The sequence below is a fragment of the Muntiacus reevesi genome, chromosome 2 (assembly GCF_963930625.1).
Source record: "Muntiacus reevesi chromosome 2, mMunRee1.1, whole genome shotgun sequence".
NCBI classification, from domain to species: Eukaryota; Metazoa; Chordata; class Mammalia; order Artiodactyla; family Cervidae; genus Muntiacus; species Muntiacus reevesi.
In genome coordinates this window covers 62,838,509-62,854,226 of record NC_089250.1, presented here as the reverse complement: position 1 = coordinate 62,854,226, position 15,718 = coordinate 62,838,509, and the positions used below count along the sequence as shown (strand labels likewise).

General features: G+C 47.3%; 1 protein-coding gene across 1 annotated transcript in view; it reads right to left on the bottom strand.

Annotated features, from left to right (window-relative positions):
- MMP24 (matrix metallopeptidase 24) overlaps positions 1–15,718 on the bottom strand; it is a 52,141-nt gene that overhangs the window by 13,032 nt on the left and 23,391 nt on the right. The window contains exons 3-4 of the mRNA XM_065921876.1: positions 10,843–10,959; positions 8,370–8,674 (exon numbers count right to left, since the gene is read on the bottom strand). Coding sequence (XP_065777948.1) covers positions 8,370–8,674; positions 10,843–10,959 — 422 coding nt within the window. The remainder of the gene's footprint in view (positions 1–8,369; positions 8,675–10,842; positions 10,960–15,718) is intronic.

Here is a 15,718-nt window from a genome sequence, read left to right as displayed (position 1 = left end):
AGGTTGGCCAAGAGCCTGGGGCTGGCCTTCTGCTGGGGCAGGGCAAGCTGGCATGAGGAGGCCAGGCCGCCCCCAGTTGCTTCCTCAGGTCCTGGCCCCTCTGGCAGCGGGGAAGGGTGAGCTCATCTTTGAGCTCCATCCCAAACAAAGGCGGCTGCTAGTGCCAGCGGGAGGCAGCTCTGCTTCCTGGGGTTCAGTCCTGGCTCTGCTCCTGGCCTGTTCCACGACCTGGGACAAGCTGTTCGGGCCTCGGTCTCTTGACCGGGCTCTTCCTTGGTGGGTGGAGGTGGGAGGGTGTCCTCAGCTAGCAACCAGGGAGCAGAGCCCGAGCACCTGGCCAGCCTCTAACTCTTGGTCCTGTGTCTATTACCTTGTGAGCCTCTGTGCTGGGTCTCGGCAGAGAACAGAAGTAAGTCTTGAAGGAAAGGGGCCTGTAGATTTGCTCCAGGGACCAAAATGGCAGAGGATAGCTGGGGAACTAGCATACTACTTCACAGAAAGACCTGTTCAGTGTGGGGGACGCTTGGGGAGATGGAAGGAGAGAGGAGAGGGACAGGAGAACTCCTGGAGCTTGTGAGGGGGAAAGCAGAGGGATAGAGAAGACCCCCCGTGCTTACTGAGCAGGAGGCAGTTCGGGACTTCACCATCCAAGAGGGCGAGAGGCAGAGAAATGGCGTGGTCAGAAGTGGCGTCCTTGGGGGCCAGACTGCCAGGAATCCCGGCTCTGTCCAGTCCTAGCAGTGTGACATTTTAAATCTCTTCCTCTGTAGGACAAGGGGACTGATGGTACTTTCATCATAAAAATGGGGTGAAGATTAAAGCAGCAAGGTACACACAAAGTGCTCACACTGCCTCCAGGCACAGAACTATCGTGGTTAATTATCAGGGTCACGTTGAGCTGTGACCTCTCTTCAACAGGGAGAGTTCCCTTGAGCTGGGCGCTCAGGTCCTTTGGGCCTCCAAGCAAGCACCCAGCAGTCTACTTGGCCATTCCAGTATACCTGATCTCAGCTTCATTTCCTTCTCTTAGCACCTCCATCTTTGGTGAGTCCCATCTCACTGACTCCTGCACCCCCCAAAATGGTATGTGCTAAGTCACTTCAGTTGTGTCCTACTCTTTGGGACCCTATGGACAATAGTCTGCCAGGCTCCTCTGTCCATGAGATTTCCAGGCAAGAATACTGGAGTGGGTTGCCTGCCGTGCCTTCCTCCAGGAGATCTTCCCGACCCAAGGCTCGAACCCACATCTCTTATGCCTCTTGTATTGGCAAATGGTTTCTTTACCACTATCGCCACATGGGAAGAACTCCAAAATACGACAGCATTTCCTTTTGCCTCTATTCTTTTACCAGTGCTGTCCCCTCCACCTGGAACAACCATACTCCTTCGGTGTTCAGCCATATCCTCCAGGAAACCTTCCTTAATTTCCCCAGCTGGCAGCAAGTGCTTCCTTCTCTACACTCTCCCAGCAGTTTACCCATACCATCTTGATGGCCCTGACCTCTTTCCACCCTCCATCACAGCCATCACATCATCTGCTCCAGGACTGTGAGCTCCTCAAGGGGAACCTCTGTGCTTAACAAGGTAAGGTGACAGCAGCCAGGACAGAACCATGCTGAATGGTCAGTATTTTTCCAGGTGTGGTCTTTGGATCACCTGCAGCAGAACCAACTGGGGTAATTGTTAAAAATTCAGAGTCCTGGTTGTGAGACAGCTCGTGTTTTCTTTGGACAAGAGTCAGAACTTTGCTCTGGAAAACCAAGCGTAAACTTTCCAGATGCAGCTCATAACCCCAGCAATAGACTGCTAGAAACCGGAATGCAGCCATTGCCCAAGGACAACCTTTGGAAGGAGACAAGAGGGACCAAGATTGATTGAGCACCTGTGTTGTTATCTCGTTTAATTTCCACAGAAACTCAGTGAGGGCGTGAGTGCAGCCTCCTGGGAATTTTTTTTTTTTTTAATAGGCTTATTTTGTTTGGCTATGCCAGATCTTAGTTGCTTAGTTTTGGCACGTGGGATCTAGTTTCCCAACCAGGGATCGAACCTGCATTGGGAGCGTGGAATCTTAGCCACAGGGCCACCAGGGAAGTTCCCCTCCCGGGCATTTTTTGTTTGTTGGCTCTCTGCTCTATTCTCTGCCACTGCCTGTGTGAACTTAACCACTCAGAACGATCCTTTCCCTACCGCCCTGCCAGTCTAGTTCCCGGGGTGAGGAGCGGTCTCTACAGTAACTGCGAAGGGCTGGCTCTATGACTTTTCTGGTCTTGTCACCTTCCCCAGGGCCGGGCTCCCTTCCAGTCTCTTCTCTGCTGACTTCCCTGCTTGATCCACTGGAAAGAGATGAAGACATGGGGTGGCTGGGAGACTCCCCGAACTTAGCCTAAAGGTGTGGTTGGCCAGACTGCCCTTCACACGGGCTCCGAAGAGGTGGGGAAAAGAATCATCTACACAATCCAGGAGTGGTTCTCCAGGAACGCCTTCTAAATGCACAGGTGGAGGAGGTTCTGATTAAGAAGTCTGTGGTTAGTGCTTCAGTTCAGTTCAGTTCAGTCGCTCAGTCGTGTCTGACTCTTTGCGACCCCATGGAGTGCAGCACGCCAAGCTTCCGTGTCCATCACCAACTCCCGGAGCTTACTCAAACTCATGTCCATCGAGTTGGTGATGCCATCCAACCATCTCATCCCCTGTTGTCCCCTTCTCCTCCTGCCTTCAATCCTTCCCAGCATCAGGGTCTTTTCTAGTGAGTCAGTTCTTCGCATCAGGTGGTCAAAGTATTGGAGTTTCAGCTTCAGCATCAGTTCTTCCAATGAATATTCAGGACTGATTTCCTTTAGGATGGACCGGTTGGATCTCCTTGCTGTTCAAGGGACTCTCAAGAATCTTTTCCAACACCACAGTTCAAAAGCATCAGTTCTTCAACGCTCAGCTTTCTTTTGAGTCCAACTCTCACATCCATCCATGACTACTGGAAAAACCATAGCTTTGACTAGACGGACCTTTGTTGGCAATTATTGTCTCTGCTTTTAAATATGCTGTCTAGGTTGGTCATAACTTTTCTTCCAAGGAGCAAGCTCAGCTGGTAAAGAATCTGCCTGCAATGTGGGAGACCCTGCTTCAATCTCTGGGTTGGGAAGATCCCCTGGAGAAGGGAAAGGCTACCCACTCCAGTATTCTGGCCTGGAGAGTTCCATGGGGTGGCAAAGAGTCAGACACGACTGAGCGGTTAGGGCTTAGGCAATATTTTTAAAATAAAGTCCCCTGGGTGGATTTTATAGTGGTTGGGTCAGGCTGACACACCTGTACCAACCGTTCAACCTTCATGTCACTAGGAGTGGGACAGCCTGCATCACAAGTGCTTCCCAAATGTGATGGAACAGGGGGGACCAGTGCCACCTGGGGAGCATTCTCTCCAGTAGAGTCTATCCAGCCAGGCCTGTTGATCTAATTATTGTGTGTACCTGCTAAGTCACTTCCATCGTGTCCGAATCTGTGTGACCCCATGGACTGTAGCCCACCTGGCTCCTCTGTCCATGGGATTCTCCAGGCAAGAATACTGGAGTGGGTTGCCTTGCCCTCCTTAAGGGGATCTTTTCAACCCAGGAATCGAAACCACATCTGTCGCATTGGCAGGCAGGAGTTTTTTTTTTTTTTTAAACCACTAGTGCCACCTGGGAAGCCTACATCTAATTATTGATATTCAGGATAGACAGGGAAGAGAGATATGGTAAGAGTGCACCTAAATCAGAGAAAGACAAGTATCATGATATTGCTTATATGTAGAATCTTAAGAAATAGGTACAAATGAATTTATCTGCAAAACAGAAACAGAGTTACAGATGCAGAAAATAAACTTACAGTTACCAAGAGTGGGAAGATTGGGATTGACATGCACACACTACTATATATAAAACAGATAACTAATAAGGCCCATATAGCACAGGGAACTCTACTCAATTCTCTGTAATGGCCTATATGGGAAAAGAATCTAAAAAAGAGTGAATATACGTATAACTAGTTCACATTGCTAGAAACTTGAAACTAACACAACTGTAAATCAACTATACTCCAATAAAAAGAAATAATTATATATAAAAAAAAGTGAACCCTCCCACTCCTGGGCATACACACTGAGGAAACTAGATCTGAAAGAGACACGTGCACCCCAATGTTCATTGCAGCACTGTTTATAATAGCCAGGACATGGAAGCAACCTAGATGCCCATCAGCAGACGAATGGATAAAGAAGCTGTGGTACATATACACAATGGAATATTACTCAGCCATTAAAAAGAATTCATTTGAATCAGTTCTAATGAGATGGATGAAACTGGAGCCCATTATACAGAGTGAAGTAAGTCAGAAAGATAAAGACCAATACAGTATACTAATGCATATATATGGAATTTTAAAAGATGGTAACGATAACCCTATATGCAAAACAGAAAAAGAGACACAGATGTATAGAACAGACTTTGGGACTCTGGGAGAAGGTGAGGGTGGGATGATCTGAAGAGAATAGCATTGAAACAAGTATACTATCAAAGGTGAAACAGACCACCAGCCCAGGTTGGATGCATGAGACAAGTGCTCAGGGCTGGTGCACTGGGAAGACCCTGAGGGATGGGATGGAGAGGGAGGCAGGAGGGGGGATCAGGATGGGGAACACATGTAAATCCATGGCTGATTCATGTCAATGTATGGCAAAAACCACTACAATATTGTAAAATAATTAGCCTCCAACTAATAAAAATAAATGGAAAAAAAAAAAAAAGTGAATCCGAATCTAGTTGAGCCTAATGCCTCAACAAGACAAGTGACCCAGTTTCCTCAACAGATACAGGGATGAGAAAAGCGAGGTGACTTGTAAACGGAAAGCGCCTCAAGAGATGTGTCAACCATGAATGATGTGTGGATACTGTTTGGATCCTGATGCAAGTAAACAACTGTAAAAGCCATTTTTAGGTGATTTGGGAAAATGAACAGATTGGGTATTGGATTTTTTTAAAATTTTATTTTTGGGTATTTGGATTTTATGAAATTATTATTAATGTTGTTGGGTTTGATCATAATTTTGTGGTCGTGTTAAAAATAATCTGTTAGAACTCAGGGGGTCCCCTGGTGGCTCAGATGATAAAGAATCCACCTGCAATGCAGGAGACCCAGGTTCTATCCCTGGGTCGGGAAGATCCCCTGGAGAAGGGAATGGCAACTCACTCCAGTATTCTTGCTTGGGAAATCCCATGGACGGAGGAGCCTGGTGGGTTACAGTCCGTGGGGTCACAGAGTTGGACACAATGGAGTGATTAGTACTTTCACTTCTTTTTTTTTTTAACTTTTAGAACTTAGAGAATGAACTTATGGTTGCCAGTGGGGTAGGGTAGGAGGGAGGGATAGACTGGAAGTTTGGGATTGACATGTACATGGCGTTGCATTTAAAACAGGTAATCAACAAGGACCTACTGTAGAAAGAAATGTCTTTTAGCAACAAGAAAAAAAAAAGTCTGTTAGAGGTATGTATTGGGTTGACTAAAAAGTTCAAATGGGTTTTTCCATAACATCTTACAGAAAAACCTGAATGAAATTTTTGGCCAGCCCAGGACTAGCGTATTTACAGATAAGGTGACATTGTATTTAAAATTTTCTTTAAAGTATATATTTAAAAAAAATCAAGGTAGGGGGAAGGAAGATGAATCAGTACTGATGTAATGTTGATAATTGCTGGATTAGGCTGATTGGTGCCTGGGGGCTCATATTATCATTCTTTCTACTTTGTGAATTTGAAATTTTTCCTTATGGAAATTTAGAATAGAGAAGAAAGCCACCAAACAAAAAATTCCCAGGAAGCTGCATTCAGTGCCCTCACTGAGTTTATGCAGAAATTAAAGGAGATAACACACAGGTGCTCAATCAATCTTGCTTCCTTCCGTCTCCTTCCAAAGGCTGTCCTTAGGCAATGGCCGTATTCTGGTTTCCAGCAGTCTATTACCCGGGTTATGAACTGCCTCTGGATAATTCATGCCTGGTTTTCCAGAACAAAGTCCTGACTCCCATCCAAAGAAGACACGAGCTGTCTTGGAATTTCTATCCGAATTGTTGATCGTTGGTCACAATGGGGCGGGACCGACAAGAGGGTGTCAGGATGGGGCCCATCCACTCCTCCCCACACGCACCCCCAGAAGTTCTCTGGATTTGGGGACTGGCCCAAGGTCTCCACCAGCAAGGAGCATGGTAGAAGTGTAAACCCAGAGCTGGGAAGGGCAGGGCAGAGGAAGAGTGTCTTTAATCATTCATTTATCTCTCTCAGGGCTCTGACTGTTATCAGCTAGCAGTGCCTGGCACATAATGGGGGCTCAAAAATGTTAGTTCTCCTCTCTTCACATTTTATCAGTGAGCACAGACCGCTAACTGGTTGACACTGATCCAAGAATAAGAACGAGATAAAGAATAGGTGTTTAGAAAGCCGGGAAACACATTGAGGACACAAGGGAAGGAATGCCTGGGCAGAGGAAATGGAACTGGATGGGAAGGAGGACCAAACAAGAGGGGAGGGGACAGGGAGGAATGAGCAGCTTCATAGCGTTGGCCAGGCCATCCCCTGGATCACCCTCAGGCAGGCCAAGAGTCCTGGTCCCTGATCTTTGCAATGATATGAAAAGCTTTCAAGGAGGTGGTCTGCAGCAGACACAGCCTCTGAGGAAATGGGTGTTTAAAGGCTGCTCTCAGCCTGAAGCATCGCCAAGGACAAAGAAATCACTAAGGATTCCCAAATTTAAGAATCGGAATCTCCAGGGAAAGGGCCCGGGAATCCACATTTATAATAAGAACCCCGGTCGATTCTTATGATCAGGCAAGTTAAGGAAACTGCAGATTAAGACGGTGTTTCTTGAACGCCTACCTCAGAAGCCCTTGGGGAATTTATGAGACCATGTGCAAATTCTCACGTGCAAATTCCTGACCCCAGAACCAGAGAATCAGAACAGCAAGAGGTCAGGGGCCTGCAGCCTGGAATCGGAATTCATAAAAAAACTTTCTAGGTGGTTCTGGTGTGCCCTACAGTGGGAGAGCCACAGAAACAGCATGGTGGCTAAGAGTATGTGTTTTGGGGTCAACATACCTGGTTTGAAGCCTTATTTCCCCATACGAACTGTGGGCCCTTAGTAGGGATCCTAGTAGGTTACTTACTGTTTCTCTACACCTCAGTTTACCTATCTGTAAAATGGGGATAATAACATATACATATTATATAGTACGTGGAAAATACTTGATATAGACCTTAGAATATTAACATCTGGATTCTAACCTATTATAACCTAAAATAGGATCAAATCGAATCCTTTGTCCCTCTTCCCTCTAGATTCCTACTGATTTTCTTGGTACTTCTGCTACATCCTTCAGTATAGTCCGCCTTGTGACAGGGTGACTTCTGTACACATCTGTCTTCCCCACTCGACTCTGGACTTCCAGAGGGCAGAGATTGTGTCTTTTTTATATTTTTATTATTTACATTAAAATTTTTTTATTTATTTGCTTAATTGGCCACGCCATGTGGCATGTGGGATCCTAGTTCCCCGACCAGGGATCGAACCTGTGCCCTCTGTTAACCACTGGACTGCCAGGGAAGTCTCCTTGGCAGTGTCTTTTTTAAATGTTCAAATACATGAGTCATGTTCTATTAGAGTCAGAAGGGGTCAGCTAATCCAGCCTCTCATTTGATAAACGAGGAGACTAAGTGTGAACGATTCACTACAGGTCACATGGCCAGGTGGTTAAGCTTTAGTTGAGCCCCCGCAGTGCTGCCTACTAGCTATGCCATATGAGCCTCAAACTCATCTTTAAAATGGGCATAATGATGTACACTTGCCTACTTACTAAGCAAGTGACTTAGAAGTAAATACCGATGAGGAACTCTTGCAACCTGAGGAGTCTTGTTATTACTCCTACACAGAAGATGCTAGAGTAATTACAGGGCCTGTTATTCACCTGTGAGGTTGACGTAAGGGTGACTCAGTCATGTCTTCCCACAGCGTGGCCTTTGAAGCCTTCATCAGTCAGGCCAGAGCCTACCACTTTCAGCTTTAATCCCCATTTAACCTTTTCCTCTAGCCTCTGATCCATTACTTTATCTTCTTAGTCATGGCCTAAACTTCCTCCCGACTCCATTCAATTAGACCATGAACCAAGTGATCTGACTCATCTCCCTGCTCCAATGGATCAAGTGTTGACCACAGTTCCCACTCTCTTAGGTTCTCAGATGTTTGACAAGAAACTCTGGAAACCAGGAAACTCAACAATGGGATCCTTCAAGCTCCTCCTTAGGGCTTCATTTCCTCACAGCCAAGCAATCCCCTGTCCCCTCATGGCCTTACCATCATGGTTGGCATTTCCTAACGTCCACGGCTCGTCTGAGTCAAAGTGAGTGTCTCCACCAATCCCTGGACCAGGGAAGTAGGCATGAGCCAGGAATCCCCCTTCTCCATCAAATGGGGAGCTGTCGCCATGGAAACCAGAGGCAAAGAAGATCATGATGTCTGCCTCCTTCCGGTCACTTTTGATCTCGTGGTATGGCACCTCTTCAAAGGTCAGCGGGGTCACCTTCTGCCACACATCAAAAGCCTGGCGAATAGCTTTCCGAGTGTCTAGCTCACCCACCTTTGGGGTGTAGTTGTGAATGCTGGTGAGAGAGGGAGAAACCACAGGGAGGAACAGACAGGGAATTAGAGACTAGCAGAGCTAAAAGGAACATGAGAAGCTATGTGGGCCTAGAATTCTGCTGAGGTAGCCCAGGGATTGAGGAAGAGGCGGGGTAGATAAGGCTCTGGGTCCTCATCCTGCCTTTTACTCGGTGCTTTTGTATTTGATCTCTGAAAAAGGTTATGTTGAATTTGTAGAAGAAAATCAAGTTGGTGCATGGCATTTCCTAATTTTTAAGTTTTTCTCTCCACACATAAAATATGTACATTTATAAAAGTTATAAAAACTCTTACACTGTAGAGGGTTTAGTGGAACATCCCTTTCTTTGAAAGGGGGTGGGGGAAGGAGAGGGAATAGCATCGATGTACATACACTACCATAGCTAGTGGGAAGCCGCTACATGGCACAGGCATTTCAGTTCGGCGCTCTGTGTTGACCTAGAGGGGTATGATGGGGGAGGCTCAAGAGGGAGGGGATATATGTGTGTGTGCATGCTCCGTTGTTTCAGCTGTATCGGACTCTTTGTGACCCTATGGTCTGTAGCCTGCCAGGCTCCTCTGTCCCTGGGATTCTCCAAGCAAGAATACTGGAGTGGCTTGCCATGCCTTCTTCCATGGGATCTTCCCGACCTGGGGACTGAAACTGTTTCTGTCTATGTCTCCTGCATCGCAGGTGATTCTTTACCCAGTGAATCACCTGGGAAGCCCAGATATGTATACATAGAGCTGATTCACGTTGTTGTACATCAGAAACTAACACAGCATTGTAAAGCAATTATGCTGAAATTAAAATTTTTTTAAGTCTTTGGCACCAACTACTACTATTTGTCTACCTAGAAGCTAGTATAGAGTAGCGTCTGATTGAATCAGTTATAGGTTCGGCTATGTAAGGTTACTGTATCCATATTGCATGGGTCTCCATGATGGAGCATCACCACTTCTGGCTGCTCTGTCCCATGAACACCTGGGGCAAGGACTATTCACTCATTCTACAGATAAGGAAACCGAAGCCCAGAAAGGCTGCAGGATAGAAGTTAAGGTCAGAGTTCAGTTAGGAGCCAGTTCTTTCTCTTCATCTACTCTACCTCTTCTGGAGACTCTAAGAGTCCACCCAGGTTTTTAACCCAGATTCTTCTTAAGTTTCCTCCTTCTTGTCAGATTTCTGAAAAGATTCTGTTCTGGCCTCTATAGCTGGTGAGCAGGAGAGCCTTTAGTAAGTTAGTGTTAGTCACTCAGTCATGTCTGACTCTGCGACGCTATGGACTGTAGCTCACCAGGCTCCTCTGTCCATGGAATTCTCCAGGAAAGGATACTGGAGTGGGTAGCCATTCCCTTCTCCAGGGGATCCTCCTAACCCAGGGATCGAACCTGGGTCTCCTGCAGTGCAGGCAGATTCTTTACTATCTGAGCCACTAGAGAAGCCCCAGGAGAGCGCTTAGCTCAGCTCTGAAGATCTCTGTCTTAGGTCCTACTCCTGAACCTAGGGGATCCACCTGAGATGGAATCAGAGACTTGAGAGGTGCCAACCAGGGCCCAGCCGAGCCTGTACTATGCCTGGCCCTGGCCCCACCCCATATGAATCCAGATGTCTGTGTCTCCTGTGATGGGTTCCAGCATCTCTGCCTGTGGTCACTGGTCTGAATTGGAGCCTGTTCCTGCTTTGCCCGTGGTTTCCCCAGACAGTCAAGGGGTAACACTGTTGCAGTTCAGCTCCCAGATCTTTACAGTCCTTAAGAAACAACTGGAACTCTGTGCTGGGAATCTCCACTGAAGTCCATCAATCAGGCTAAGTGGGGAAGCGATCCAGATGAGAGGGAGTGGGGTTTGGCAAGCGGTGGTAGGGAGGATGAGTTCAGCCATGGTTCTTTAGCCCAGGTGAAAGTTATCAGACAAGTCATACCCCACTTTCCGTAACTAAAAATGCGAGGAATCTAAACAGAACATAATTCATGAGCCCCTAAAGGACCAAACAAACCTGAAGTTGGAGACCCAGCAATCACTGGCTGTTACAAGAAGGACAAAGTCACAGGCTCTTAGAGCCAGGCCCTGATCACAGACCCACCTACAGTGTGAACTTCAGAAACTCAGGCCGGGAAAAGACAGTGAGGGTGGAGCCAAAGCCAGGGAGGAGGAGGGGGCGTTGAGGCACCTGTAGGTGATGTGTTTCTGTCTCCATTTCTGTCCCGTCAGGGCATAGCGCTTGTGTCTCCGCCTTCGGCTCAAGTGCGGGTGATCTGGGACACCACACCGGGGTTTCTTCATCCACCTGGGCAGAGAGAGGACACACCCACAGACACTGTGGTCACTGGACACTCTAGGAAGGCACTGCAGCATCCCTGGTCCCAAGCTGGATAGCAACGTGCACATTCAACCTAAACTCTGGGCCCCTGGCTCTGATGGGGTCCCCAACAGGAACACCATCGATTGGTCATCTGTTCATTCATTCCCAATTGAATATGAAGAAGCACTGCTGCGTGATGGGCTCGGAGTCAGAAGACACGGGCTTGCTAGTTCCAACTCTGCCACTAATCGCATGAGTCCAGGCCAGTGACTGAATCGATGTGAGCCTCAGTCTTCTCATTGGCAATGCAAGAATTACAGTTCTCCCTGGTCTCAGCTTGTGCGGAGCCTTCAAGGAGGGAGTGCCTGTGGACATGCTCTGTATGTGAAATCAGATCACATCACTCTTTGCTTTAAAACTCCCAATCACCTGGAATAAAATCCAAATTCCTCACCTTGGGACTTCCCAGGTGGTCCAGTGGCTAAGACTCCACGCTCCCAGGTTTGGTCCCTGGTCTGGGAACTAGATCCCACATACTACAAGAATTCACATGTAGCAAGTAAAGATCCTGCATGCCGCAATGGAGATTAAAGATCCCGAGTGCCGCAACTAAGACTCAGAACAGTCAAGTAATTACATATTTAAAAACAAACAATCAAAATAAACTCCTCGCCTTGGCCCACGGCCCCCACATGATCTGTGACCACCCCGTCTACCAGGCACCTGTATCCCCTTCCTTGAATCCACTCTGCTCCAGCTCCAGTGGCCACCCTGCTGTGCCTTGAACATCCTAAGGTCATTCCAGTTCTGGGTGTTTGCATTTGCTGTGTCCTCTGCTTGCCATGCTCTTCATCACATGGTTTGTTCCCTTACTTTATGAAGGTCACTGCTCAAACATCACCCCTTCCAAGAGGGTTTCCCTGCCACCTTATCTAAAATAATAGCTTCCCCCCACTATCCCACCTCTAACTGTTTATCCTGCTTAATTTTTCTTCATGGCCTTTATCACTGCCTGAAATGACATCTTATATTAGCTTGTTGTTTATCCTTTATCTTTCTTACCTGATTCTAAGGTCCGTGAGGGCGGGAACCTTGCCTGTATTCCCACTGTCATCACAGTGTCTGACTTAGGAGGTGTTCAAGGGTGATGGTTAAATGAATGAATGAGAACTAGCCCATGGCAGAAAGGCACAGCTTGGGAAACAGTAAATTTTATATCACTCCAGATGTTCAAAAAGTGGCTGAACAACTGTAGGGCTTAGAGTGTAGTTATCCACAGCACTTAACTATGTTGTACTGTGATTTGAAATCTATTAGTTTATTGCCTTGAATAAATAGTAAATTTTCTGAGGACAAGAATGATCATCCTGGCCTTAGAAGCTAGCCTTGTGCTAGGAGCTAAGTAAATCTTGACGACTGTTTGTTATCAGTAAAGTTGCATTAGGGAACAGTGAGCCTGGGACTTCTTTGGAGATGTGAACTAGGGGCCCGGGGAAGGAGATTTAAAAGATCATGGCTGACTGGAAGGGTCACCGTTGCATCTCATGTCCCTTTGCCGCCCTAATGACCAGCTCACTGAACTAGAGGTTGAGATCGCTGCGGGGGAAAGCAGTCTGACCTCATTTCCAGTTGTTGAAAGCAGTTGCCTTTGGCAATAGAGAGGAAAGGAGACAGAGACTATTTTAACCAAATATTAAAAGCCCCTTGAGGGACTTAACCAAGTTCCACTCATTTTGTATCTACCTCATCTAGAATGTTCACACTCAGAAATCAATAATAAAAGACTAAAAAGTGACAGTAACAGGCATTGATATAAATGTGTATAATTTTCGGTGTTCATTCTCTTTTTAAAAAAAAATTAGTTTGAGGGACTCCCTGGTGGCCCAGTGGCTAAGACTCTGGGCTCCCAATGCAGGTGGCCTAGTTTTGTTCCCTGCTCAGGGAACTAGATCCCATATGCTGCAACTAAGAATTTCCCCAACTAAAGATCCTTTGTGCTGCAACCAAGACCCTCACGACCAAATAAATAAATATTAAAATAAAATAAAAGAAAAATTTGATTCTCAAAGCAACTCTGTGAAGTGATCAGAAATGATTGATCCCGATTTTAGACAAGGGAAAAGATACACAGATAAAATCAGTAGCTTGCAAAATACAACAAAGGGTGAGGCAGGACTGGGATTCTGTTGAATGAATAAATGAAATATCAACTAATGTACCTGAACAAACAAAAGTTGGGGTTTTTCTTTTCTTTTTCACTCTGCTTAGCACTTGGTTGGGTTAGAGGAGCTATGTTTGTTGAATGAATGAAGGAGTGAATAAGGTGTGACATTTCCCAAGGCAGTCACTCAAAAATAATCCTTTGAGGGGCTGATCTAGCTTCCTTTCACTGACAGTCCCTGGGAAGAGACCCAGGAGGCACCTTTGCTACAGCCAAGGTGGAGCTAGACCTGGAAGGGCCCCGGGGTGGGGCCGGGAGGAGACCAGCTCAGAGAGAGGCAGCGACACCCGAGGTCACAGAGCTGGAGCCAAAACGAAGGTCTCCAAGTTCTCCCTGCAAACATGCTCCCCACTCAGGTCTGGGATTAAGTGTGAGCACCTTCTCCCTCCCCGTGCCTCCAAAACAGCACCCCCAACCCCGCTCTCCTTCCTACAAAGAGGGGGCGCAGAGCGGCAAGCGGGAAATGCCAGCCCCTCCCTCCGCCTCCTCCTCTTGCTGCCACCTGCCACTCCCTGAACCCAGTCCAGCGGGCCTGGGGCTTCTGGAACAGGGTGAAACCCAGGGCCAGGTGGTACCTCAGCAGAGCCAGCAGTGCTGCCGCCGCAGGAGGCGCTGCCCTGAGGCCTGCGCAAAGCCCTCAAAATAACCTCGGCTTGGAAAGGCGGCCGGGCTCCCCACTTACTCACAGCATCAGAGGAGCCGTCAAGTGTATTGTCTCAGGGGTTCACAACCTCACAATCAGAGGATCTGAGGCACAAGAAGTGCTTGTATGGGACTATGGGATCATAAAACCCCAGACTCACCAAATTTTATTTGAAAGCTTGAGGCTTAGAATAATGGAATCTAGAATCTGAGAGTCAAAATCCAACATTTCCCCTCCATCCCCTACCCTCCCTCCCCCAACCCCTTCAGTAAATGAGCAAGCTGAGACCTAGAGAGATGATTACCTCAAGGAGTGACTCACCCAAGGGGTGGATTGATCCTGGATCCACCACTGGCTGGATTTCCTGTTCTCTGCCAGTCGCCTACTTGCCTGCATCCTCCCCAAGCCCTGCTCTCTCCTTCCACCCCCAACGCCCTTCCCCCTCCCCCATCGCCAGGAAACTCTTTCCAAGCTCTTGGCTGTGCCTTCCTGGCAGTAATGGCTTTTCTTTTCCTTTTTATGTCTTTTTTTTTTTTAATCTTTTTATTTTGTATTGGGGTACAGCCGATTAGCAATGTTATGATAGTTTCAGTGAACAGCAAAGGGACTCAGCCATACATGTACACGTATCCATTCTCCCCCCAAGACTCCCCTCCCATCCAGGCTGCCACATTTACACTGAGCAGATTTCCCTCTGCTATATAGTAGGTCCTCGTTAGTTATCCATTTTAAACACAGCAGCGTAAACATGTCAGTAATGGCTTTTCTAAAATAGCTTTAATAACTTTCATGGCTATTCCATAGAGTCAAAAAGACTCAACTCTCCCCCATCTTAAATAAAAATTCATCCCTCTCTAGCCACCATCTATTCCTCCTTACCTTTACCGTTCAGCACTTTTTTTGAGGGGGTGGGCAGGCTTAGAGGATCTCAGTTTCCCGACCAGGGATTGAACCCAGGCCACGGCAGTGAAAGCCTGGAGTCCTAACCACTGGACCATCAGGAAACTCCCACTGCTCAGCTTCTTGAAAGTTGCCCCTAAGTTTGCCATTGCCGCTCCTCGCCTCCCCTTCTCCCTATCGCAATCTGACTTTGCTGCCATCATTCCATGGAGGTTTCAACGCCCTGTTTGTTACCAAACTCAGCAGACACCTTTCAGGCTCCTGTTTGACCTCCACGGAAGGCTGACCCTGCTGACCATCCCCTCTGCCCCCCACAATGGCCATAGCCTCCCTGCTATGCTTCCTCCACTTCTCAGCTGGCTCCTTTTCCTGGGGGTTCCACCCTCATCACTCTTCTCTCCCTCCTCTTTATCTTCTCCCTGAGTATAAAACCATCCGTGTGGTTTGGCCTACTTGTCCTTACCTCCTAAGTATCTCCCTGAGGTTCAGTGTTTCCTTCTGAGTTCTAGACCAGCAGAGCTAGCTGATGGGGTTTTTCACTAAATGGGGAGCTTCTGGAGCGCAGGGATCAAAGGACCAAGCCCACTGCCCAGCACATGCAGACATTCAGCAAATGTTTAATAAATGGGGAAAGTGGAACAAGACTTGCCATCATTATTCTAGAATTTCCTGTATTTAGTGAGATGCATACATCTCAGGGATGCCAGAAGGGTGACTCACAGACCCACAACTTATTAGAATCAGAAGAGATTTAAGGCCACCTATAACCAAACCGCTTATGTGTTGATAAGGAAACTGAGACCCAGAAGAGTCAAGAGTCTTGTCCAAGGTCACACAGCAAGTTTATGGCAGAATACATCCCCAGCTCACGTAAGAGAAGGCCCCTTGGGGTACTCCCTCCCGACTGACACTCAGGACTGGAAGATAGGAAGGTAGGATGGGCGGGGTATACAGATGAGGCCATGACAAATGTGAACCCA